This window comes from Papio anubis, chromosome 19 (assembly GCF_008728515.1).
Source record: "Papio anubis isolate 15944 chromosome 19, Panubis1.0, whole genome shotgun sequence".
Lineage (NCBI taxonomy): Eukaryota > Metazoa > Chordata > Mammalia > Primates > Cercopithecidae > Papio > Papio anubis.
The window spans coordinates 1718690-1745635 of record NC_044994.1 but is presented as its reverse complement, the minus strand read 5'-3'; the positions used below and the strand labels follow the sequence as shown (position 1 = coordinate 1745635).

The window sequence follows — 26946 nt, the reverse complement described above, 5'->3', positions numbered from 1 at the left end:
CAAGGCCTCAGTAAGGGTGCTTGTTTTCACAACTTTTGGGTTCATCTCTCCTGCAAATATTAAACCTTTTCAAAGTTATCATCATGAAGCATCTGGAAAAGAAGAAGCTGCTGGAAAAGAAATGGTTAGTGAAACGTTTATTTTACATCAACATCTTATTCAGGAGTGACACTGCTTTGGAATAATCTAGATTTAAATATATATATTATATATATATAAAATACATACAACATTTTCTTCTCCTTTTGAAATACACAGCTACTTTCTAATTCCAAAGGCTGTTGGACAGCTCTGTGAGGTCAGGTGAATCTTGAGGAAGAGGCCACACTTTCTGTTAGCACCTCAGCTCTTCCCCGGGGGCCTGGCCAGTTGGAGAAGCTCCATGAATGAAGGAAGGAAGGAAGGAAAGAAGATAATAAAAGGACTTTGCAAACCTGAGGTTTCTCCTTCTTGTCAGTTGAGGTTTCGTCATTATTGTTATATTTTCGCTCTCACTAAGCATTCATTGAGCCTTTATTAAGAACTCACAATAGGCCAGGCGTGGTGGCTCAGGCCTGTAATCCCGGCACTTTGGGAGGCCAAGACAGGCTGATCACAAGGTCAGGAGATCGAGACCATCCTGGCTAACACAATGAAAGTCCGTCTCTACTAAAAATACAAAAATTTAGCCAGGTGTGGTGGCGGACGCCTATAGTCCCAGCTACTGGGGAGGCTGAGGCAGGAGAATGGCGTGAGCTTGCAGTGAGCGGAGATCACGCCACTGCACTCCAGCCTGGGCAACAGAGCGAGACTTCGTCTCAAAAAAAAAAAAAGAACTCACAATAAAGTGAATGTGTACATGGTGCTAGGTGCTGGTGCAGTAGCTTGAAAGACACACTTGTCTGAGCTCACAGCCTGATGGGAATGGGATGGGAATGGCTGCCAAATAAAACTAAAAGTGATAATAACTGCTGTGCTAGAGGTGTCCACAGTGAGCACTGGCTGCACAGGGAGGAGTATCTCTTACAAGTGGTTGCAGCCTGGAGGTGATAGTTGCAGCCCAGGTCCTTTGGGGGAGGGAAGCCAGGGATGGGTAAGTGCAGGGACCAGGAGGCTTGGGTTCTCAGAGGCCCCTTCCCTCGAGGCAGGGCCCTCATGCCCCACAAGGTTATATTCAGATAGGATGACAACCCGTGTACAGTGCTTTGTTGGGAAAGCATTATGGCATAAAACTGTTTCTCAAAATCCTTGATAGTAAGAATCACCTGGACACTTGTTATGTATGTGGACCAGTGTCTATTTCCCTAAAATTCTAATTCATCAGGTGTCGGTTGTAGCCCAGGTATTTGTCATAGTCATCGTCCTCCTCCTCCTCCTCCTCCTTCTGCTAATTCTCCTTCCCTTTCCCCCTCCTCTTTTCTGCTTCCCCTTCTCTCTCCCCTTTTCTCCCTCCTCTTCTTCTTCCTTATCCTTCTTCCTCCCCCTCCTCCTCCTCCTCTTCCTCCTCCTCCTCTTCCTCCTCTTCTTCCTCCTCCTTTCTTCTTCCCTTCCATGAGATTCTTACCATCAGGGAAATGATGAGATCATGATCTCTTTAGATGACAGAACTGTGAGAGGGCATGGCGCACTGAGGTTTGCACTGGGCTTGCTATTTGTATGGAATGAAGTATCATACTTCACTGAGCCCCAGTGTTTCTATTCGTAAAATGATAAAATAAAAATATTCGCCTCACAGAGGCTCTTTAGTCCTCTAATTTGACTTCTCTAGGATGCTGAGGACTCGGGATCCTTTCCTTGTCATTGAAGCTCTCCCTCTTTGTTTTGAACATCAGCTCACCTTCCCGGCCCTTCCCCACAGCTTGGTCAGACCCTTCCTGTCTCGTTCCTGGGCTCCTCCTGCCCTTCCCACCAGCCCCCTCAGCATGTTCCTCAGGTTCTGTCCACAGCCTGTTTCTGTTCTGGACTGTCATGGGTGAGCTCACTAGCTCACAAGCACAGGACTGGTTCAGTTGCCCTTCACCTGCTGCGAGTCCTAAAATCTGTGTCAACTCACTGCTCTCTTTGAACTCCAGGCCCCTGTGTCCACGGGACAGCTGGGCCTGACCCCACTTCTTGAGTGGCCCCAAAGCACTTTCAGGTGACCTACTCACTCCCTCTGCCTCCACTCCCCTTTTGATTGCTCTTACAGATTCCCAGCTTTTCCCAGTCTTTTCTCTTTCCAACACGTATTCCACAATGCAGCCAGAATAGTCTTCCCACAGGGTAGATGTGATCATGAGAGCCCTCTACTGAAACCTTGCAGCAGCTGCCTCTCATCCTCACGATAACATAGTATAAGACCCCCATGATCCAGCCCAGACCACTTCACCTTTGCCATCCCTGGACAGTCTAGGACGCCAGGTGGGTTTTAAAGTCCTCTGACAGGTTTCAGATGACACTTCTGTCGCCATGAATCACTTGCTTCTCCAAGGATGGGCAGCCCATGCTCTCCCAAGTCTGGAAGGGCCTTGGACCTGCTTTTTCTTTTGCCTGTCTAACTGCTATTTATTCTTCAGGTCTCAGTCCCCTTATGCTGTCACCAAGTACCTTGGTGCCTCCATTTGTCCCTCCCACATGCCTCCTGCGGGCAGGGAATCCTCAAAGGATGTGTCACCTTGAACCTGGTTAAGACTTAATGAAAGTTACTATCTTTACTTCTCTTTTCCCATCACTCAGAAAATTGAAAGTTCTGAATAAATTGTGCTGTCTTTATACTAAAGGCTTTAGATACATAGTAACAGACATAACAGAGTTAATTTCACAGCATCTTTAATAGGGTTTGCTTTTTAATATCCAAATTGACGAGACACTTGCTGATGGCTAAAGAGGAAGTCAGTTCGCTAATCTATCTGTTTTGTTAACGGGTAACTTTGATTATGTTTATGAGTGAGTTATGGTTTACAGGGCCTTTCCATGTACAGTGTTTCTTTCATCTTCAATTAATTCTATAAGGCATCTCCTCCTACCCTAATATTTCAGCACTTAATTTTCAGAGAGGTTCCTTGCATTGGACAGTGACAAATAGTTGAGTAGAAGAATAACAGGTAACAAATAGCAGAATTAAATACTGTCATGCAGTCTCCACATTTTCTTCTTTTATAGTTTTTTTAACTTTTTTTTTTTTTTTTGAGAGACGTAGTCTGACTCTGTCACCCAGGGTGGGGAGTGCAGTAGCACGATCTTGGCTCACTGCAACCTCTGCCCTCTGAGTTCAAGTGATTCTCCTGCCTCAGCCTCCCAAGTAGCTGGGATTACAGGCGCCTGCCACCGAGTCCAGCTAATTTTTTGTATTTTTAGTAGAGATGGGGTTTCACCATCTTGGCCAGGCTGGTCTTGAACTCCTGACCTCGTGATCCACCCACCTCGGCCTCCCGAAGTGCTGGGATTACAGGCATGAGCCACCGCACCCGGCCTCTTCTTTTATAATTTTATAAGCCAAGTAGGTAACTATGTCTCTTATAGCCCACAAGGCTTAGCCCACAATGCTTGGTACATGTTTAGTTGTATCAAATGAGAGCATGCTGTTATTTCTACCTGATAATATTAAACATTTCTAGAATATTACTTTCACAATATTCAGAATAAATGAGCATTTCCCATGCCTGAAGAAGATGATGGTCCTTCTATACTGTCCGATGAACTATTAACTATACTACAGAATTGTCTGATGAACTATTAACTATACTACAGAATTGCTAGAAATGTGAGAACATCTGGCCTGATCAATGAACTCGCATGCAGTCCAAAGTCAACAGTTCAAGCTGAGCTCACAAACTTGCCGCTCTGACCAGCTTCCCTGTCAGCACTGCTGTGTCAGTCATGGTACTGTTATCCACTCAGGCTCTCAAGTGGAAACCTGGGAGTCACTCCTTGAACCTTCTCTCCTACCCACCGGCCCACCAAGCCAATCAGTCGTCGAGTCCAGCTAATTTTGCCTCCCATCTTGAACCCGCGCCTCCTCCCCATCTTCCCTGGGCTATTGCAGCAGCATGTGAGTGGGTCACCTAACCTCACATCCAATCCCCACAGTGCACCCTCCATTCGTCAGTTACATTGATCTCAATGGGAAGCAAATCTTACCTCCAAATTCCCAGTGTAATACCCCTCCACAGCTCTCCGTTTTCTGAAGACTGGGCTCCTGCCATAGCATGGTGTAAGAAGGATCCGTCAGAACTTGGCTATAGCTGCACCTCCAGCCTCACCTCCTGCTGCACTTCACACTTTCAACTCTGAACTTTCCAGTTGTTTGTTGTCGCCTGTCCCCACCATACTAGCTCATGCTTTCCTGCCTTCGCCCATGCCTCCTTTACCTAAAGAATCCACCTCTCGTCTTTCTTGGCCTGGCTCAGTTCAGGCACTGTTTCTTCTTGAAAATGCTTCCTGACCTCCACATTGGACCAAGGACCCTTCTGGATGCTCTCACAGGAGCCTGCCCACATCGATAGCTTAGCCAGTGCTACATGATAGTGACATCACCTGCCATACAAGACATAATGTCCCCGAGGGGTGAGACCATAACTCACCTACTTTAGTACTCCAGCACCTAGGGCAATTCCGTGCGCGTGCTAGGAATCCAGTCCACTTTTGCTGAACTGAGTAAATCAAGTCATCCTGTTTTGTGGATGTCCTGTTTGTTATGCCATGTTATGTATTTTTGTCCCCATTTCTGGTTGTATGTTTTCAGGTGTCTCTGTTCAACTATGTATTTTTGATTTCTTGGGCTTTTGCTCTGCCGTACGCCAAGCTGCGCCGTCTGGCTTCAAGTGTCTGCACGGTCTGGACGTGTGTGATCATCGTCTGCAAAATGTTGTACCAGCTCCAAACCATTAAGCCTGAGAACTTCTCTGTTAACTGTTCCTTGGTGAGCCTCAGTGATAGGGGAGTATTCCTGACTGCCCTTTAGCAAAGCAAGGCAGATGCTTGGGGAACCGCCATCCCCAAGCACATTTGGCCTGGCCTGGCCGGGCTTGTAAGTCACCTCTCCCTGGTTGTGCTCTGGCCCTGTGTTAAGCCTCCTCTCATACTGGGGTCTCCCCCGAGATGGGCCTGCCCCTCCCATCCCACCACTGTCCGTTTGCTCAAAGCTGAAGACTAAATAACCCGAGCTCTCCTAATCTGTGAAGCTATTTTTTTACTCCATTTTCTCTTCTTTTTAGCCAAATGAAAATCAAACAAACATCCCCCTTAATGAGTTGAACAAGTCTCTGCTCTACAGTGCTCCTGTCGATCCTACAGAGTGGGTCGGCCTGCGGAAGTCTTCGCCTCTGCTCGTCTACCTAAGGGTAACGGCTTGTCGTGCTTAGTTTGGGCCTCCACACCGTTATATAATAGTTCAGGATTCTTCCCCGAGACGCTCAACATCACATTTGATAGTAACCACATATTCTCATGTGGGATTTGGCATCACCTTTGCAACAAACTCTAAGTGTTAAAATCAGTATTATGGCACGTTAAAGAGAAAATGACCAAACGGTCTGAGATTGCTTGAATAAAATGTGACAAATACATTCATTGGAACATTATACAATTGTTTTAAGACCATTACAAGATTAAGGTCAGTGGGTGCATTAGAATTGAAGCATGTTTAAAATATATTTTTTTAAAAAGCAAATTTCAAAACACTGTGCATAGTATGATCTCTTCTAGACACGAAGAAAAATATTGAGTAAAGTATACCAAATGCTCAATAGTGATTATTTCTGAGAAGCGGATATAGCCTTACAAGACATTTTTGCTGTGTAAATTCTGTTTCTCTATAGTTTTTAATAAAGAGAATCTATTACATCTAGAAGTAATAAAGCATATATTTATAAAAGGGAACTTGAGTACAAACAGCCATACAAACATAATGAAAACAACATGCTTCAGATTTTTCACATTTTATTTTTGTGGATTATCTGAGCAGTCCTAATCATGTTACACTGGCAATGCATTTAACGGTACAGCCTCTACACTCAGCACCTGGGATTTTTAAATGTATTAAGCATCCCATTTTCTTTGTGTAGCTTCTAGATTTTTCATCACGTGGTAGACATCTTTTGTACTAGTAGCCACTGTAAATAGCTGTTATGAGGATAAAGCAAATTGGTATTTGAAAAGGGTGATTGAATCGTGTCTAGAACCCATGGTTCCATAAATGTTAACTGTTTTCATTATCTTGAATAATCATTATATCATCACTATTATTATTTTACTGTTGTCAGCATGCTTCTCAATCTATTGCTTTCTGTAGCAAGATTTCAGGGGTGTTCAAAAGTTTCCCCCTAAGCAGCTTCCTGTTCTTCCAGCTGGGTGCATTTTCCAGAATGTCTCTGTACTGTTTTTGCACTTCTAGTCACAAACAAGGCTGAACTGCCCGCCTTGGATAACTGGAAATTGCTTCCTTGGTGTGAGATGTGTAGTTTTGAGAAATAGGAATGAGCAGCAGCATCTTATGTCTGGAGATTCTAGATCCTATTACTTTGGAAATTAGCCTGATTTTCTAATAGAGATAATGCCACAATAAATAAGACAGAGAAAATGAATTTTGAGCTCAAAACTGTTTAAGAGAGGTGAGCTTTTATAAAACATTGTCCTTGTAGTTGTGAAGAATATGGGAATTGGTTGAAATTACCAAATCGTACAGCATCTGGCTGACACAGCTGTGTTTCCTTGCTTTGTAGAATAACCTCCTGATGCTGGCTATCCTGGCCTTTGAAGTCACCATTTACCGCCATCAGGAATACTATCGAGGTCGAAACAACCTGACAGCCCCTGTGTCTAAAACTATCTTTCATGACATTACAAGACTACATCTAGATGATGGACTTATTAATTGTGCCAAATATTTCATAAATTACTTCTTCTACAAATTCGGTCTGGAGGTGAGTTTCCTTGCTGACATGTTTTATTTCTCTTTTCCATGAAAATTCAAAGAACTGCTTCTGGCCAATTGGCCACTGGAACCTTGTGATACATCTGCAGGCATGATAGCTGTCTCCTTGAGAAGAACAGAGAGTATTTGTACTGATGGTTAACTAGCTTGACTGAAAGTTTTCCAAGACTAGGTGCTGAACACCCCCCTCCACAGCAGTGCCTTGGCCTCTCTGGATCTCCAGAGCAATGTAAATGCATGGCCATCAGTTGCCATGTTAACAGGTTTCTTATTAAGAATAAGGTATTAATCTTCTGGCTGGGCGCGGTGGCTCACGCCTGTAATCCCAGCACTTTGGAAGGCCAAGGTGAGCGGAGCTTCTGAGGTCAGGAGTTCAAGACCAGCCTGGCCAACATGGTGGAACCCCATCTCTACTAAAAATACAAAAATTATCCATGCACGGTGGTGCACGCCTGTAATCCCAGGTATTTGGGAGGCTGAGGCAGGAGAATTGTCTGAACCTGGGAGGCAGAGGTTGCAGTAAGCCAAGATTGCACCAGTGCACTCTAGCCTGGGTGACAGAGCAAGATTCCATCTCAAATTAATTAATTAATTAATAATAAATAAATATTAATCTTCTCTTTGTGCATTCTGAAACCATAAGCTGCAGCCAAAATGAACTGTTTTAACCTAAAATGGTTGTGATAGTGCCTGTGCCTTCATAGAATGAAGTAGGAATGGTGATGCTTCATGAGGAGATCAAAATTGCTGTTCGCTTTATTGTCTGAAGTGGTTATTATAAGAGCTACTTAGTCAGTTTGTCCCTTGGGAGTAATCTGTACAGTATTTCTGTCTTCACCTGAGACACTCAAAAGAGCAAGCACTGGTGAATCTGTGCAGACAGACTGGCCCTGAGGGATGTGGGTCTCCGCCATCTACACAGACCTGATACCTATCACCAGTCCCCTTTCCCATAAGTCTGATATATTTATTTTTTTTGTGCCTCTTTTCATCTTTACACAGACCTGTTTCCTAATGTCAGTTAACGTGATTGGCCAGCGAATGGATTTCTATGCCATGATCCATGCCTGCTGGCTGATCGCTGTCTTATATAGACGCAGAAGGAAAGCCATCGCGGAGATCTGGCCCAAGTACTGCTGCTTCCTGGCATGCATCATCACCTTCCAGTATTTCATCTGCATCGGCATCCCACCTGCTCCTTGCCGAGGTGAGCCTGCCCCTCCCTGGAGCCATCTACTTTTAGAAGAAGCCATTACCGAGTGGACGGCTGGGAGAAGCGTGGTGAAGAAGAGTATTGATTGTGCTGTTCGCCACTTCCCTCCCTGCAGATTACCCGTGGAGATTCAAGGGTGCCAGCTTCAATGACAACATCATAAAGTGGCTGTACTTCCCCGATTTCATTGTGCGGCCCAACCCTGTGTTTCTTGTCTGTAAGTGTTTCCACTGCAGGGCCACGGAGTGCTGGTATCCGGGGTCACTGCTAATCATTCTTCCGTGCTATGCATTAGTGCCTTTTGTCTTCCACTAGACTTCATAATCTTGTAAAGGCTTGTCTTATGCATTAAGATCACAGGTCATTAATGGCTTCTACTCACCCTATTACACTTGCGAAATTAATAAATCAGTGTTTGAAATACCATATTCCCTTGCATAATTTCACTTCCCCCAAAACACACACACACACACACACACACACCTCTACGCAGCCACCTTTCAAAAGACAGGCCAGAGAGGAAGGCTTTGTGTTTTGTGTTTACTGACTTTGTGGTTTCTGCTCCCAGTGCAGATAAATCAACCCTGAACATGGGGCAGCAGATGCTAGGAGATGCTTCCCAGATTTCAGTTGCTCTAGAATTGGGCTGCAGCCCCAAGGCCTTCCCAGGGCAGCTGGTGATCCAAAGGTCAGAGCAGCTCCCCCAAGACCAGGGTACTGGGTGCTACAGAAAATGCAAATGACTGCCCTGCCTAAACAAGTTGAGGTTTAATTTAAAAAGCAAGGAAGCAGCTTGTGTGCCGGCTGTCAGGCAGGCTTGGCCTGAGGCCCTTTGTGGCAGTTGCTGGGAAGACAGCTGTCTCAGGCTGCTCTGTACTGTCTGGCACTGGTCCACCACCTCCACCTGCTCTCACCACGCCTGTAGTGTGGCTTATGCTCTGGGGAGAATCTTTGGTTGCAAATGGAAAGGGGGATGGAAAGGATAAAGAAAAATGAGGCCGGGTGCAGTGGCTCACGCCTGTAATCCCAGCACTTTGGGAGGCCGAGGCGGGTGGATCATGAAGTCAGGAGATCAAGACCATCCTGGCTAACACAGTGAAACCCTGTCTCTACTAAAAATACAAAACATTAGCTAAGCGTGGTGGTGGGCACCTGTAATCCCAGCTACATGCGAGGCTGAGGCAGGAGAATGGCGTGAACCCAGGAGGTGGAGCTTGCAGTGAGCTGAGATCGAGCCACTGCACTCCAGCCTGGGCGACACTCCGTCTAAAAAAAAAAAAGAAAAAGAAAAAGAAAAATGAATATCTGCATCTGCCACACGTAAAAAGATAAAGATGGGGAAATTGCTTAAGTGACCTCCTTAAAACTGGTGGGAGGTAAATGTAAGTAAGCACTGCGCTCTAAGAGACTCACGAAGACTAGTAAGTACCACCCAATACTTTCTCTCATCAATGTGCAAACAAAATCCAGAGACTCCTCATGTGAGCTCCTGGAGTGTCTGTGGTCACTCTATGCCCTGCGAGGTGGAGAAGGTGTGACTTGGCCCCGACATTGGACTCCAGGATGAATTTTACTATGAACTTTGGAAACAACTCACTTAGGAGCTGGGGAGTGGCTGTTGCTGTGTGATGAATGTGTGTTGCATTATGTAAATCGGAAGAGGATGAGGTGGCTTCATGACCTCACCTCTGTCTTGCCAGATGACTTCATGCTGCTTCTGTGCGCCTCCTTACAACGGCAGATTTTTGAGGATGAGAACAAGGCTGCAGTGCGAATCATGGCAGGTGACAATGTCGAGATCTGCATGAACCTTGATGCGGCCTCCTTTAGCCAACACAACCCTGTGCCAGATTTTATTCACTGCAGGTAACAAGAGCTTCACATTTGCTAAAAGCCACTTTCATGTGTGTATTTCCATTACATTGCTCCTCTATACTTTATCTGCTATACTTTGGAAATAGATGTGCTGAATTGTATGCACTGAAGCTAATAAATGCTGGACAGTGTGAGTCAGCAGCCTGGAGGCTAAGCCTCTGAATTACAGCACTGCACCTGCTTTTGTCCGTGTAAACCACCTCTTTATGGCCTCAGTCCTCCTCCTCTTGTTCAGACCAAAGCTGACTTGTCCCAATAATACCAGCTCTCCAGTGGAGGGTCCTCCCGCTCATCTCTTATCCCTCCTCTGCATCCCCATAGCTCATCCTCATCTTCCCTCCCTCTTCCTCATCCCCCATCTTTCTTCCTTATCTTTCATCCCTCATCCTCATCCCTTCTCCTCATCTTCTGTCTCTCCTACTCATCCTCCATTTTTCATCTTCATCTCCACAGCTCATTCTTAACCCCACCCCTCCTCCTCACCCTCCAGCCTTCTTCCTCATCTTCATCACTTATTCTCATCCTCCATCTCTCATTCTTATCCCCATCCCTCCTCATCACCCTCCATTCCTCCTTCTCATCCTCCATCCCTCCCACTCATCCTTAATCCCTCATCCCCATTCTTAGTCCTAATCCTGCTGCCCTCCATCCTCCATGCCTCATACTCATCCCCATAGGACATCCTCATCCCCCTTTCCTCCCTCTCATCTCCATCCTTCCTCCTCATCCTCTATCCCTCATTCTTTCCATCCATGTTCCATCCATCCCTTCCCATTTCCTCATCTTCCATTCCATCTTTCCCCATTTATCCCTTCCCTCCACCTCCATTTCTTTCATCCACCATTCCTTCATCCCATCTTCATTCCCATTCCTCTTCCTCATCTTCCATTCCTTCTTCCTCCTCCCTCCATCCATTTATCCATTCCTTTATCCATCCTTCCTTATCTCCATCCCTCATTCTCATCCTTCATCCCTCATCCTTATCCCCATTCCTCCTCCTCATCCTCCATCCCTCCTCCTAATCTTTCATCCCTCCTCCCAATCTTTCATCCTTCATCCGCATCCCCATGGCTCATCTTTATCCCATCCCTCCTCCTTATCCTCCATTTCTCCTTCTCATCCTGCATCCCTCCTTCTCATCCTCATGTCTTCGTCCCACTCATCCGTCCAAATCACGGCTATGTCCCCTCCTCACCCTCCATCCCTCCATCTTTCTCCTCCTCCATCCCTCCTCATCTTTTTTTTTTTTTTTTTTTTTTTTTTTGAGGCAGAGTCTTGCTCTGTCGCCCAGGCTGGAGTGCAGTGGCACGATCTTGGCTCACTGCAAGCTCCGCCTCCTGAGTTCTACTCCTGCCTCAGCCTCCCGGTAGCTGGGACTACAGTGTCCCGCCACCCACGCCAGTTAATTTTTGCATTTTTTAGTAGGGTGGGGTTTCCACCGTGTTGGCCAGGATGGTCTCGATCTCCTGACCTCATGATTCGCCCGCCTCGGCCTCCCAAAGTGCAGGGATTACAGGCGTGAGCCACCACGCCCGGCCCTCATCTTTCATCCTTTATCTACATCCCCATAGCTCATTCTCATCCCCCATTTCTCCTACTCATCCCCATCCTTCCTCCTCATCCTCCATTTCTCTTTCTCATCCTGCATCCCTCCTCTTCATCTTCACCCCTCATTCTCATCCTTTATCCCTCATCCTTCATCCTCATCTTCATAGTTTATCCTTATCTCCCATCCCTCTCCTCATCCCTCTTGCCTCTGCCTCATCCTCATCCCTCCTTCATCTTCCACTCCTCCTACTCATCTTCCATCCCTCATTTCCACCACTCATTCTTCCATCCCTCCTTATCCCTCCACTCCTTCTTCCATCCTTCATTCATCCTCCATTCATCCTCCATTCTTCCATTCCTCCATTCCATCCATCCACCCATCCATCTTTATTCATCTTCCACTCCCTATTTATCCTGTCCTCATCCCTCATCCATTCCATCTCATTCTATTTATCCTCCCTCCATCCATCCTCCATCCATCCACTAATCCTTATCCATCCCTCCTTCTCTTCCATTTCTCATTCTCATCTTCCATGCCTCATCCCTCTTCCATCCCCTTCCTCCTTCCATCCATCCATATCCATCCCTCCTTCATCCCTCCATCCCTCATCCTTATCCATCCCTCCTCCTCATCCTCCATCCCTCATCCTTATCCCCATCCCTCCTCCTCATCCTCCATCCCTCATCCTTATCCCATCCCTCCTCTCATCCTGCATCCCTCATCCTTATTCCCCATCCCTCCTCCTCATCCTCCATTCGTCTTCCTCATCTCGCATCTCTCCTCCTCATCCCTTGTTCCTCGTCCTCACTTCCTATATTCACTGGGCACTAAGGAGGAATGGCTCCCTAGATTCCATCTTGTGCCTGTGCTCTTCTTGAGCAGTGTCTCCCCTGTGGCCATGCAAGGTCTCCCTAGCAGCTTTTCTATCTTCCACCATTCTGCCCAGCCTCATAACAGCTGATCTGGGCCATGTTTCCCTCACAGTATTTGTATTTAAACCATGCTTGACCTTTCACCATGCATTCACCCTTTCTGCATTCCCTGGGTTTCCATGTTGAGATTTTGTCACCCAAGGCCAACTTCATGGAGGGCAGGCCCACTCTGCCTCTGCAGTCAGATCTTCGGTCTTTCAGTGCCTCTAAGACTCCACTCAGCTGCCCACTGTAGTCAGTTATCTGAGGAAGCTGCTGTGACTTTTGATACCCCCTTATTAGCTGTATGTCATGGGACTAATTTCCTAACCTCTCATCCTCACTGATTAGTGTCTACCCTATTGAGCCACACGAGGTTGCAGTGAGAGGCTCATGCAGTCACGGCACACATGCCATCCATGTGGAGGTAGTTCACTGATAGTACCCGAGCTGGCCGACCCCACACATGGAGTCACTCTCCAGCTTCCAGTCTTCCAGAGATTCCTGTTTACATGGTGTGGATCATCTTCTGACTGGTGTTGGTATCTGAAGAACCCGTCTTATCCCCACTTCTAAGGTGTAGCCTTAGGGTGAAGATCACGTCTAACTTGCTTTTGTATTTGTCCCCATCCCCCTACTTACAGTTCTCAGCCCATAATGCATATACCAATACAGATAACTGTCAGTCACCTGCTACTGCCTTTGCACCAGGCTCTGGTCCAGGCTTTGCACACATGGAGCCATTTTACCCCAGCCCAAGGAGGTCATGCTGTTATCCCCATTGTGGAGAGGAGGAAACTGCAGCGACGAGATGAGACGTAGGCCACAGCAGAACTGGGATTGGAACTCAAGCAATCCAGCTCCCAAATCAATGTTTAAGCACTTGTGTGCCTTTTGGTAGCACGAGAGGCTCAATAAAAATTGAGTAAATCAGGAAGTGAATTTGCTTTAAAACAATATGCTTTATGGACTTGACCATTCTATTTGTGAATTAAGTACTAAACTAGGCACTGATCTAAGGTAAGACTTCCATTTTTACCTCTTCTCTGTGATGCTTAGAAAACAATCAGTCCAGCCCAGTATTTACTATTGCAAAGGGAACATAAGTATTTTCAGTGTATTCATGAAAAACCTAAATCATAACTCCAATGGAAAGCTTTTGTGTGCCACTGATTTTTAAAGCTGATTTTTGCTTTAGTTATTTCAAATTGTTGTTCTGTTTCTCAATGAGGACTGCCAGCAAAGTGACCCCCCTCAGGAAGTGATCTGTCAAATGCCACAGCAGTGAGTAGGAAGCCAGCGCACATGCTTGCTGGTCAGAAGCACAGCCGTGCTCCCCTCTTCCTCTCCAACAGGGGTCAGCTCCACAGCACCCTGGGATCTCTGGAAAGTGGCCAGAGCCCTGAGAGTTAGGTGGCCCCTTAGCCACAGTACCTGTCACCAGGGTTCAGTCTCTCTATTCAGAAATCCTTAAGGCTCTTCTTTGAAGCATGTTTATTGATGTTTTCCATGTTCTCCTCACAAGCTTAGTTTTATGAATTCAGGACCCAAAGTGGGTTCAGCGCCAAGATGTGAAGGCCAGGGCTGGTAAAGCGGGAATTGACTGCTGCAGGCCAGGAAGGAATGGAAAGAATAAGCTGTACTCACAGTCACACATGGGCCTGCACATACACTCAAAATGGCAGCAGCCCATTTCCACTGAATTAAAACCACACACACTTCAGAAGGCCCCTAGGCTCATACAAATCACCACCTTTATTTGTGATGATCCAGGGATACAGGGAGATACTGACATTTCATTCACTCTCCATTATGAAGTCAAGGAAGGGTTTATATATTTTAGAAAAAAGAATTATAAACATATTTAAGCGTTTTACTTTAAAAAGGGTAAAGGGTAAAAGTTTACTTGTCTGAGAAATGTACCAAGGCACAACTCAGAATCATCCCCTAATGATGCTGAATAGCTCAAGTGTGGTGCATATTTTATTAAGCAGTTTACTCACTAACATCCTACAAAACAAGAACCCATTAATCAAAGAATTAATCCAGAATTGGTTCTCCTCTGCTTCTTCCCACATGTGCCAAAAGAAACTACCAAGGCAAAACCCCCAAAACCAAAAAGTTCTAATCAAGAAATGCAGTTAGGGCTTGGCCTATAGGTGTGACTCCTGTCAGATAACATTGACCCGCAGGCTAGAGCTGCTGCTTGTTGCAAGACTGACACCTGAACGCTGGCTTCACCTTCCATGAGGAAAGCAGCAGGGATGGGTGGCCCGCAAAGGGAATCCTGACTCAGCCCGAGGACCTCCAAAAACAGAGTATTGGAAAGAACAAAAAAGCCTCACCATGGCTGTGGATAGTTGCTCAGAATCGCCTCCTCCCATCTGTAGGGAAAGATTTCCACCTGTAATAAAACCTTTGTGTTCAATATAAATTTGTTTACCTTCTAGTTCATCCATTCTTAACATTTCTTTCACTAGCCAGAAGGCATCTGTATCTTAGAATTTCTTTTGCCATACAATTATTCATGCCTCCCACAGAAACAGAAAGGAGAATTTTGAGTACTCAAGTGGTAGGCAGAAGATGTTGTTGTTTGTGAGAAATTTGGCCTGAATAAGGTGACGAGAAGCGTACACACGGTTTCCACAACTCATCTATTGGTCTATTACTATTTGAGGGTTTCCTAGATAGCAGGATGAAATGAAAACTCACAGTGTGATATGCGAGGTGCAGTAGAGAGCATGAATTTCTTCCCTTGTTAAAGACTTTCCTGATTTTGCTTTTGTTTGTTTTGTTGTTGTTGTCCTTTTGTCATTGGCTTTGTTTTCCAGATCTTACTTAGACATGTCCAAAGTGATCGTCTTCAGCTACCTCTTCTGGTTCGTGCTCACCATCATCTTCATCACTGGGACCACCAGGATCAGCATCTTTTGCATGGGGTACCTGGTGGCCTGTTTCTACTTCCTGCTCTTTGGGGGCGATTTGCTGTTGAAACCCATCAAGAGCATCCTGCGCTACTGGGACTGGCTGATCGCATACAACGTTTTTGTGATTACGATGAAAAATATCCTGTCAGTAAGTGGTTCCCGCTGCATAACACACTTTCCGTGTAAGAGTAAACAATCCGCTCGGTGGCTATTAAAAGCCCAGTGCTTGTCATGTTGCTCTCTTAAAAGCCCCAAATAAGATGCTGCAAATTCAGAATTGAAAAGCCATTTATTCTTCTCTGTGTTGCCACATTAAACAGAATCTTTTTGGCTCATTTTCACCATTTCAAGGTCACATGGCTAAAGGATATGTGTTCATAGGAATAAATTCTAAAATGTCTTTTACTAATTAAAATTCTGTCTCTTCTGAGGAACAATTTGTCATCACTCCCAGTATGAGTTATGAAGTGGCCCTGTTAAGAGCTGAATTCGAGCCATTGAATCTTTTCAAAAGCTGTATTCTGTTGGCAAAAAGCAACCCTCTTATCTAGAAAGAGCTGTAGAAGTGTGAGATAAAATGGGCGTGGTTCTCTATGATACTGGGTGGGGTAGGGAATGAGGTGGAATGGGCTATTGCAGGCAAGAATGTTTTATGTACTCATAAGATGTGGGCAGATAGAAGAGAAAATGCAGCTTTCTGTCTGGCTGTCTCTGAGTATAGACATTCTGATTAGGACACAGCTAGAGCCATGTAAGGTTGAGGGAACCCCCCCTCCCCACACACCAGGCCCCGACAAAGCTTGGCTGCTCTGCTCTGAAGTAGCTATGTCTCAGAACACAACTCTTCCCCTAACATGACATGTAACTCACACTGCCCACTGGTAATTCCAGAGTCGCTTCAACCTATCAGGACACAGTGACACCATTTCAGTGACTTAGTGCTGCAGGAAATTAAGCAACAACCTCTCCTTAGCTGAAGGAGTTAATCGGTCTCTGACTGGCGCTCACTTAAAGTTCATCCCCGTGCCAGTGTCTCCCAGGCTGTAACTGCTGTTGCACTGAGAGAGCAGTGAGGAAGTATCTTCTGCTTCTTCCTTCCTAGCTGCTTAGGGATGAGCTCACCAGGCAATTCAGTTGTGATATCTCCTTGATTTTTGGCGGGGGCACGTGTATCACTGTGTCTAGAAGTCTTGGAAAGCCACGTTTATGTAGCCATGAATAGGTATTTGGAGAATTTATTTTGTCTGAAGTCCATTGAAAGGTTAATCTAGGTGATGGTGAAAGTGACTTTTATTGGTCACTTTTACCCCTCTGACATCAATTTACATTTGGAGTAGCATTGAGAGTTGCTGAAGAGAGCATGAGACAGGACAACAGAACGCTGGTTCATTCTAAAGCCGGTCTGATGGTGAGGAATCTGTTGCCAGAGGCTGATTTCACAGCCACGCTTGGGAAATGTGTAGATTCAAAGTTTGTTCATTCATTCATTCTGTAAACTTGTATTGTAGACCTGTTTTTTGCTGAGCACTATTTGATGTATTGAAGAAAAAGAGATAAACAGTTCTCAGGTTTTGCCCTCAAAGAATTCACATTCTAAAAAGGAAGGTAGACCTACTTATAAATAATTATGATGCAATCTGTTAAATAATTATTACAACATTTTTGAGAAACAAAGGAGAAAAAAGGATGCCTAATATCTTGCTTAGATAAGCTGGGAAGAAGCTTCCTGGAGGTGATGCCATTTGAACTCATCAGAGCCTCATAAACAGATTGAAGGGTCTGCAGGGAGACAAAGAGGGGAGGCATTTTTAGCCTGGAAAACAGGAACAAAAGCAGGACATGACGGTGTAGGACTGGAATATTCCCAGGGCTGGGGAATCCATACTGAGTAACCGCTGCTGTGGGAGCAAATCCTAATGATATTCTCCTCCCTCACATGTTCCCAGGAAACACACACAATGTAGCTGTCACCTTTATGTATTGGCTTGCAATGATTCATACTTGTTTAAACATTTTCCAGCTCAGGATTTAAACTTAACTGTAACAAAAAATTCATTGTTATGAGATAACCACCTGCCAATTTACAAAAAAATATTCCTTTACCGAGAGAATTGGTCAAACAAGACACAAAGTACATACTCTGTTCTGTTCTAAGAGCTACACCCTGTAGCTTAGGTCTGGGATGACCTCCAGGGAACAGCATAGGTTATATTTGTCTTGCTTGTAAGAAAATAACTGTACCAAAGTCCAAGTCCTAGGGTTCAGTGCACACCCATTAATTATCACAGAGTTGGGATTTATTTCTGTGATCGTCCAAGACTTCCTCTTGACAAACTGGTGCTTCCAAGTACAGAAAACATTACATGAAAGACCTTTCCTTTACTCGTTCGGTTTAATTTTTCCCAGGAATTTACTACTCCTGAAGCAGCATCACAAGGTGACTGAATGTTTAGGTACAATTGGCATCTCCTGGAATCATTATCACTGAGACCTTGTGAATTCTTGCACACATTGGGATCATAAAACACCACCTTTTTTTCTGGGTGCAGAGCTTCAGAATTATCCCCCTCTTTTGTTTTTCAGATAGGAGCATGTGGATACATTGGAACACTGGTGCACAATAGTTGTTGGTTGATCCAAGCTTTCAGCCTGGCCTGCACAGTCAAAGGCTATCAAATGCGTAAGTATGAAAAGCAAATGTGGAAGCAGAAAGGCAGAAGAGGGAGGATAGTTGTATTGTTCTAATTTTAAAAGTGGGCCAAAGCACATAAAGATATGAAAGTGGGGTCAGTTATCTCCAGATGGAGGCTATAGAACTGTAGTACATTGTGAATCTGTTGTCTATAACATGAGATGCCTTATGCTAAGCCTCTTTGATCGTCTTCTTGAAACTTCTGAAATGCTGAGGACTTGAGTCTGAGGTCTGGAGGTTGGATGTAGTGCTGTAGTAACTCCCCAGAGTTTTGGAGTCATGATTACGAAGGATTCCAGAAGCCCACTCAAACCTGCTGTTGCTCCATTTAACGTCTTGGGTCATTAAGTAACTCTGACTTCAGGCTCCTCTTGTCCTCAGGAAACTCAGAGAGCTTCAAACTCAGGGAAATAGTTGGGAGGAGCATGAGGATTTCTAGAGTTAGACTCCTGCCAAGACAAAGGCAGAAGTGTCATTGCCACCACCCTGCCTCTTGCACCAGAACTGAGGACTACATCACAGTGGTCTACCATGGCACCCAGAATGGGTGCTACTTGGACACAGTGCTCTCTCTATTTATTTATTATTATTTATCTATTTATCTATTTTTTAAAAAATATTTCCAGACAGGGTCTCTGTTACCCAGGCTGGACTACAGTGGCACAATCATAGCTCACCGTAACCTTGAGCTCCTGGGCTCCAGCGATCCTCCCACCTCTGCCTCCTGAGCAGCTGGGACCACAGTAGCTGCCTCCTGAGTAGCTGCACCACCATGCCTGGCTAATTTTTTAATTTTTTTGTAGAGATATTGCCCAGGTTGGTCTTGAACTCCTGGCCTCAAGCAGTCCTCCTGCCTCAGTCTCTCAAAGTGCTGGGATTATACACGTGAGCCACCACACCCAGTCTTTTTTAAAAAGATTCATTTTTTTTTAATATGTGGTTTCTATTTCAGACTATACTTTGCCAAAGCCTCACTGGGACTTTGTTTTTCACTTAAAAGAAGGCATACTACTGATAGTCCTTCTAATAAGCCATGCTGTGTTCATTATTCTGCTGGTCACCCCTGGGTATAGCCCATTCCCAGAATGGGTGTTTGCTTTTGTATCAGAGCATTTCCTCTGGCACTGGGACATTATTTCTCTGTGGCCCTTGTTGGAGGTGCCTTTCTTCCTGAGAGAGAGAAATACTCCCATATTAAAGGGACTCTCCTGAGCCGTATAGTGTGAAGAGTTCACTGCATGGTCAGCCTTATGAATCAGTGTTGATATTGGATTGGAAGTGTGTGACCTCCTTGTAAATAAATCAACTCATAAGTCAGTCAGAGCATCAGACTGCTCCTTTCATGCCTGTATTTCCCAAGCCTGTCCGTACTCCAGATTTTATGAAATAGCAATGGAAATGGATGTTAATTTTATTCTGTGTTTTTCTACTGTTACTACAGCTGCTGCTAATTCACCCTGTACACTACCCAGTGGGGAAGCAGGAATCATCTGGGACAGCATATGTTTTGCCTTCCTCCTGCTGCAAAGAAGAGTTTTCATGAGTTATTATTTCCTACATGTTGTGGCTGATATAAAAGCTTCCCAGATTCTGGCGTCAAGGTGGGTCGGGCCATGAAATCAGGTGGTTTCTCCCAAGAAAAGTGCCTGAAATAATATTGCACTGTAATTTCTGTCTGAGCTTGCTTCAAGAACCCACAAGAAGTTAAAGAATCCCTTCCAGCAAAACCAATCCAAGAAGAATTTAGCACAAGGCCTTTAAAATAGAATAGTAACAGGAAAGCCTATGTAACCATCAGGCTTCACAAGGAATGGGGATGCCATGGAAGGCCAGAGGTTCACTGGTCAATTGGAGCCCTTTCAGAATCCACCACTTCTCTAAAAGTGGCTCAGTCTGGTCTCAGACAAAACAGTAACGTATGCCACACTGGTCTAGAGTTTAGTCCATCTTACACCTACCTCCCCCTACTAGCCTGCTTTTCTTCTCTGAGCCACTGACACAATTTGCATTACTACCTGTTTTTCCTCCTAGGCTCTATTCTTCTTCCAGTTTTTGCCCCTGCTCTTGTAAGTTTAGGAAAAAAGACTGGGGAGAGGTAATAAAGCGAAGTGCCCTGAGGCGGCGGCTGGGTGTTGATGACTAGCTCTGTGGCCCCCAGCTGCTGTGTCTGTTCCTCTCAGAAACTCAGACCTTGCCTAGGTCCCATCAGATTCTTGGTGTGAATAAGCTGATGGATACTGGGTTCTATTATATGAAATTACCAATATCTATCATTTGACTTGAGGTTTAGATTAACATATCTGTGTTTACCTACAGTTTTTCTAGAGTCTGTTCTCTTTCCCTGCCAAGATAAACACAATGTTTATTTCCAAGGTCCATTTATATGATGGCAGTTGTCAGCCTCTGTTACCTAACTTGGAGTCAAATAGAAAGAGGCCCTAGTCGGGGACCTGCAGTTAGTCAGAGGAGCCTCGTGGCACACCTAGCCCTCATTCTGTGGATGACAATGACTTTGTGTACCACATTGCCCTGGAATTCATTGTTATAATCATTTTCTAATACCCAGGACATTTTTTTCAGAGCAGAATACAATGTTTCATCCCAATAGTAACCTTATTTACTTGTACATAAACAGCTGGTATTTTTGCAGGTAAATGCCTCTTGTTTGCCTTTCCCAAAACATTTGGTCTGCAGAGGTCCTTATATAACCTATCTGATGAACTTCCACTTAAAAACAGTCTTCGTCAGGCTTCTAAGGCAATGTGCTCTCCTAATTTCCCCTTTTCCCTTGTGGTTCAGGCTTCTAGGTCTTTTTTGCAACCTCTTTCTTTGCCCATCTGTCAAATGTGAATGTTCCCCAGTGTCTTTTTCCCGAAGTTGTCACAATGATTTAGAAATCATGCCCTTCATGTTATAGTAAGAGCGATAACTGTGGTTCAGAGTACAGTTCATGCCTATTAAAGAAAAGCCATGAGTTGATAAATAAGCATTGAACTCATAATAGTGTGTCCAAAGAATTCACATTCATTCATGCATCCATTTTTCCACTTCCTACTCTGTTACAAAGAGGTGATGCTCACCTCTGCCCTCACAGAGCTCACAGACCTGCAGGCAAGTGGCACGTGAGCAAGCAATTCTACTGCAGTACACCTGGTATTGTCTCAGTCCATTTGGGTCGACATAACAAAAATACCATAAAGTAGGTGGTCTGTAAACAGTAGACACTTATTTCTTACAGTTCCAGAGGCTGGAAAGTCCAACGTCAAGGTTCAGGCAGATTCAGTGTCAGCCTGGGGCCCACTTCCTCATAGATGGCCGTCTTCGCACTGCATCCTATTTTGGTAGAAGGGGCAAGAGACCTCCCTTGGGCTTCTTTTATGAAGACAGTAATCCCATTCAGGAGGGCTCTGCTTTTCCGCTCAATCAACTCCAAAAGGCCTCACCTCCTGTCCGTCACCTTGGGAGTCAGGATTTCCACATGTGAATTGTAGGGGATGCAGACATTCAGACGACAGCAGGTGTGACGGTAGGAGACACTCCGGGAGCCATGAGGTCATATCAAGGGAATATAACCAGCTGCAGGGGTGTGAACCAGGTGGCCTTCCATTCCCAGTGCAGGCTGAAGGATGAAGAGGAGTTAGTCAGAGGAGAAGGCAGGGGAAGCAGCCCAGTGAAGCTACGGAGGGAAGTGGCCATCAGAAGCTCACAGTGACTGCAGCACTGAGATTGGAAGATGAGAACAGTGAGTGGTGAGCGATAAGCTCCAGGTCAGGAGAGACCAGGTCCTTGGGGGGCTATCATCCAGGATTATGTCTTTAGAAATACTCCCACAGTCTTAGAAAGGCCTTGCAGTGTTTAAACAAGCAAGTGGTATGACTGTATTTGCATTTCAGGAAGCTCACTCTGTGGTATTGAGAACAGATGGGTATAGGCAGCACTGTAGGCACAAAGACAGCTAAGCAGCTGCAATGATAATTCAGGATGGAAGTAGCAGCTAGACCAGGATGGGATCACTGAGAAAGATGTTCCAGAGGCAAAATAGGCACAGCTGGAAAACTGCTTGGAAGGAAGGGAGACGGTGACAGAAAGGGAAGCATAGAGGGTGATGTGCCCAGGATTCTGGCTTAGCCAAACAGTGGTGCCAGTCCCAAATATAGGAACTCAAACAGGGAGAGAAGACCGACCGCAGCTGTGGAGTTGTAGGTCTCATGGGCACATGAAACTCAACCAGTTGGGAAGTGCAGTGGGCAGATGCATGGACAGGCTTGGAGAAGAGAGTAGATGGAGTGCCATCATCGCACAGATAGAATTGAAGGAGGTGAGTTGCAGCTGCTGAGAGGGGGTGTGAAAAATGAGAAGAGAACCCTGGGGAACATTCATGTTTGAGAGATGGGCAAAGAAAGAGGTTGTAAAGAAGACTAAGCAGCCTAAGCCACAAAGGAAAAAGAAAACTAGGAGAGCACGTTGCCTTAGGAGCCTGAGGAAGATTCTTTCCAAGTGGAAGTCCATCAGATAGGTTATATAAGGACAAAAATAACAACTGAACATTGAAATTGGTGACCTTGACAGTGGGGTCAAAGTCAGACAGCAACAAGCAGAGGTGGGAGTTGTAAAGCTTAGAGACAAGACCTCAAGACATCTGACTGTGAAGGGGGAGCGATGTAAGTCCCTGCATAGGAAAATGTGGGATGTGGGGATGTATGGGTTTTCTTTTTCTTTTTTTTAAGGTTAGCAAGACTTGAGCACATTTGCATGTTTATGGACAGAATTCAGTACTGATGGAAAGGTTGGAAAAGCAACAAGAGAGAGAAGCAGGAATTTTGTGTCCCCCAGGCTAGGGGTGGGGAAGGGACCTGGAGCACAAGGCAGGCCTAGGCAGGTGAATGGTACCTCTTCCACTATCCCTGCAGGACTCCTGTGGGAGGGATGGTGCAGGAAACTGAGCAACTTACTGCCTTAAGATTTGTGTTCCCTCTGGGAAGCAGGAAGTTAGGTCATTTAGGAGTGAAAATCCACTCCACAGACTTCAAAGACTTGAGAAAAGCGTAGCAGAGTTTGAAACAGCCACTGTGGAGAAGCAGACAACTCCAAGGAGTCGGGGGCTCTGCAGAGAACCGTCTGCCCAGGCGGGTGTTTTTTCCAGCAGCTGCCAACAGCCCCTCTCAGGACAGGGCGGGCACACCGTCAGGTTCCTGCAGATCTGGGATTTGTGAAGCACGTAATAGTGTGACAGAGCTGAGAATATGAAGAACGTTGAGGAGATTTATGGAGACACTGAAGTTGACCTGAAAAGTGAGAAAGAACAGAAGGGAGTGGAATGACAGGAAGAAGAGAATCAGGGACAAGAGACTACAAGTCCCGCAGATGGAGCAGGAACTTGGCCTTCACATAGTCCCTGAAGGAATCCCCAGTTTCTGCTCACTGAGTAGAAAATGAATCGGAATGTACCCTTTTTGCAAATTTCTCCCCTTGGTATAACTGCAATAAGGTCAGGTGAGAATGCTTTACTGAAGTCTAACGTTTAGTGGGACAGGTTTGAAGAGGCTCGTGGGCTTCAGTGTCTTGGAGAATACAAAACACTTTCTCTTCACCGATCTTCACTACCGGGCTTGTGAGCAGCCTCTTCACTCCCAGGGGGAAGGCTGTGCCCTGTTAGCCTAGTAGGAAAAGGCCTCTAGAAGGGGCCTTGTTGACTCCCGCTCCCAGCCAGGAAACTACAAGCAGCTGCCATAAAGAGATGTTATGTTTTCTAACCCTTAGTGATAATTTTCAGGAAGAGATGAACAACAATGGCAAGAATACTGACTTGTTCATGTTTCCACTTCCCCTTTAGAGGAGCTGAACTTTTCCAGGCCACAATTGTAAAAGCTGTGAAGGCAAGAATTGAGGAAGAGAAGAAGTCCATGGACCAGCTGAAGCGACAGTAAGGATGCTACTGATGCTCATCCTCCTTCCGTCTCCTGATTGTGTGACCACATTCAGCTGGTGCTCCACTCTTGGGGAGCCTCAAACCCCTGAAAAATATATATGTATGGACTTTCACAACTTCCTATTTATTTATTCTTGTGCGGGGGCAATTGCTCATGCCACTAGACTGAAAGTGAAAGCAGTTTAACAGAACGATCGCTCCAGGATGGTGGAGATGGGCGCTCTCTTGCAGAGGACCAGGGATCAGTTGCTAGCTCTGTGACTTACTTTAGAACCTTGAACAGGTCATTTAGGTTCTCTAAATTTGAGTTTTCTGGACTCACAATTCTGCCTTCCTGGGTTTTTGTAAAGATTAAACTAGCTAATAAATGAGACAGGGTCTTGCTCAGTGCCAAGTACTTGATATAAGCATCCATTTCCTCTAAGGGGGTAAATGTGGAGTCAGCTTTGGAAGCATAGTTTTAGATAATATCATCCAGTCTCTTTGGAAGGAAACTGATGACCCTGGTATTAGATGACTTAGAGTCAATACTAACTAGAGGCAACACTAGAAATATAAGCCAGGGTTCTTTATATCCCATCTAAGGTTTTTCCCACTATCCCATTCTGGATGAGCCAAAGGGTAGACTGACTCCACTCTGGAGACTTGGGAATTCCATGGAAAAGAATCTTCTTAGAGTGAATTTTCCAGCAATGATGGAACCTCTGAGGACTGTTTGGGAACCAGGTTTAAAAGGCGATGGCCATGGAATTATAAGCCTAGACACTTTTCCCAAGAAAATGGAGACACCATTTGCCCACTGGGAAAGTTCCCTAAGTTTGCTAAGGCAGTTTTATCTCATTCTGACCTTATTTCCCAGCGTTTTTTCCCACGCAGAAATATTTCTTAGTATAAATTAGATTATTCCACAGCATGATTATTTTCATAAAGACATAAATTATATATAAATTATATATAAAAAATTATAATGTAAATGCAATATGGTACAACTGTTTTTACTGGTGTTTCTAGTTATCCAAATCAGGCCTAGAAGAGTAAAAAATTTGGACTCACGTTTAGAATATGTTCCTAATTTCCCATAAGTGAGGTCTGTTACTGTAATTCTCTTTGCTAAATCTTTCCATTTGTTTAAGAATGCAAAACTTGGGAGAATAAAGGACTTGTATTTCATAATATGCAATGTTCAAGCTGACTATGATACAAGATGTGAGTGGACATCAAGTATAGCTTACCTAACTTTAGCATAATCATTATTGATCATACTATTAAGATTAGCATCTATGCAGTGCCAAATAACGTGGGAATACAGACCCAAAAACACACGCGCGCGCACACACACACACACACACACACAAGTATGTATATAAAAGAAAGGGATACTTGTTGCTAATGAGCAACCATTGTACAATTCCCAAATATTCCAAAGTGATTTGTCCATGAATTTAGCTACATACATACCAGCGTAAGTCCAAAGTACTGACCACATGAGAACAATGAATGTGTTCTTGGCATTACTAATGTTATTTTACTTTATAGGATGGATCGCATCAAGGCCAGGCAACAGAAATATAAAAAGGGTAAGGAGAGGATGCTCAGCTTGACCCAAGAGCCAGGGGAAGGCCAGGACATGCAAAAACTCTCTGAAGAGGATGATGAAAGTATGTCAAGACATTTTCCTCTTATTCAAGTACCTTAACATTGAATAGTAGCTTGATATTGAGCAGGGCTGTAAAATAACATTACTTGTTATTCTGCCAAGATTATCAATACTTTTTTGATTCAGCAGGCTTTATATACATTCATTAGTTTCATAAAGTATATATTTGATAAATCAATTACAAGTATCTACTCTTCAGCAAGATAGCTTTAACAAACACATAACCTAGCTTTTGTTCCACAGACATCTGTTTCTGCAGTAGATTGGCAGGATTTTGCTTGTTTCTTTTTTTGTTTTGTTGTGTTTATTTGTTTTGAGATGGAGTCTCGCTCTGTCACCCAGGCTGGAGTGAGGGGCGCGATCTTGGCTCACTGAAAGCTCCGCCTCCCAGGTTCACACCATTCTCCTGCCTCAGGCTCCCAAATAGCTGGGACTACAGATGCCCGCCACCACGCCCGGCTTATTTTTTTGTATTTTAGCAGAGATGGGGTTTCACTGGGTTAGCCCAGATGGTCTCAATCTCCTGACCTCGTGATCCGCCCGCCTTGGCCTCCCAAAGTGCTGGGATTACAGGCGTGAGCCACCACGCCCAGCCCGCTTAATTTGTTTCTTTAAGGGATATATTTCCGATATATAGTCTACTATTATCTTTTATTTCTATAAATTTTATATGGAAATGAAATATATATGTGTATTTTATGTGGCACCTGAATATTGGTACCTAAAATATCATTCAATTATTGCCTGCTCAAATGAAACTTACCATGAAATATATATTGATTATATCTAATTATAGATTTATTATATCAAATTAAAGTTTAAAGGATCTTTTGTAGAGGCTTGCATGCTTCTCTATGTGAATGGAATGGAGAAATAATGCATGATATTTTCCCAGTGCATAGTATCTATTCGTGACCAGGAAATTTATATTTTCCAGCCATGCATTAAAATAATCACAAGAAAAAATTCTACTTATTGTAGTTTATGTACTTTAACAAATTATTTGCCAGTAAATGATTCTATAAAATTTGGGGGATGCTTCCTTTCTGTTAATTCAATGGAATATTCAATGTGAGATGTATTTTTGACAGGTAATCCTTTCTTTTTTAATGTCTTTATATGCCCTTAGTCACTAAGAAGAAAGTGAAAATGTAGCATACTGTTAAAAGGACAATTAGTATTTATCTTGTGAAATTGACTGTTAATACATGTGTATTTTTCAGATTCAATATAGTTCCTTACCTGACCTCTGATATACTTTTGCAATTTATCTAGATTTGACAATTGAGTTGTTAAAGCGT

The 26946-nt window shown here is 44.5% G+C and overlaps 1 protein-coding gene across 3 annotated transcripts in view; it reads left to right on the top strand.

Annotated features, from left to right (window-relative positions):
* Window positions 1-26946, top strand: part of PIEZO2 (piezo type mechanosensitive ion channel component 2) — a 460524-nt gene that overhangs the window by 367700 nt on the left and 65878 nt on the right. For all 3 annotated transcript variants that reach the window (XM_031658679.1, XM_031658680.1, XM_031658678.1), the window contains 11 exons: window positions 4703-4879; window positions 5175-5300; window positions 6681-6881; window positions 7895-8099; window positions 8221-8322; window positions 9806-9971; window positions 15272-15515; window positions 17951-18047; window positions 19501-19660; window positions 23893-23982; window positions 25525-25646. In XM_031658679.1, the coding sequence (XP_031514539.1) occupies window positions 4703-4879; window positions 5175-5300; window positions 6681-6881; window positions 7895-8099; window positions 8221-8322; window positions 9806-9971; window positions 15272-15515; window positions 17951-18047; window positions 19501-19660; window positions 23893-23982; window positions 25525-25646 (1690 nt within the window). The remainder of the gene's footprint in view (window positions 1-4702; window positions 4880-5174; window positions 5301-6680; window positions 6882-7894; window positions 8100-8220; window positions 8323-9805; window positions 9972-15271; window positions 15516-17950; window positions 18048-19500; window positions 19661-23892; window positions 23983-25524; window positions 25647-26946) is intronic.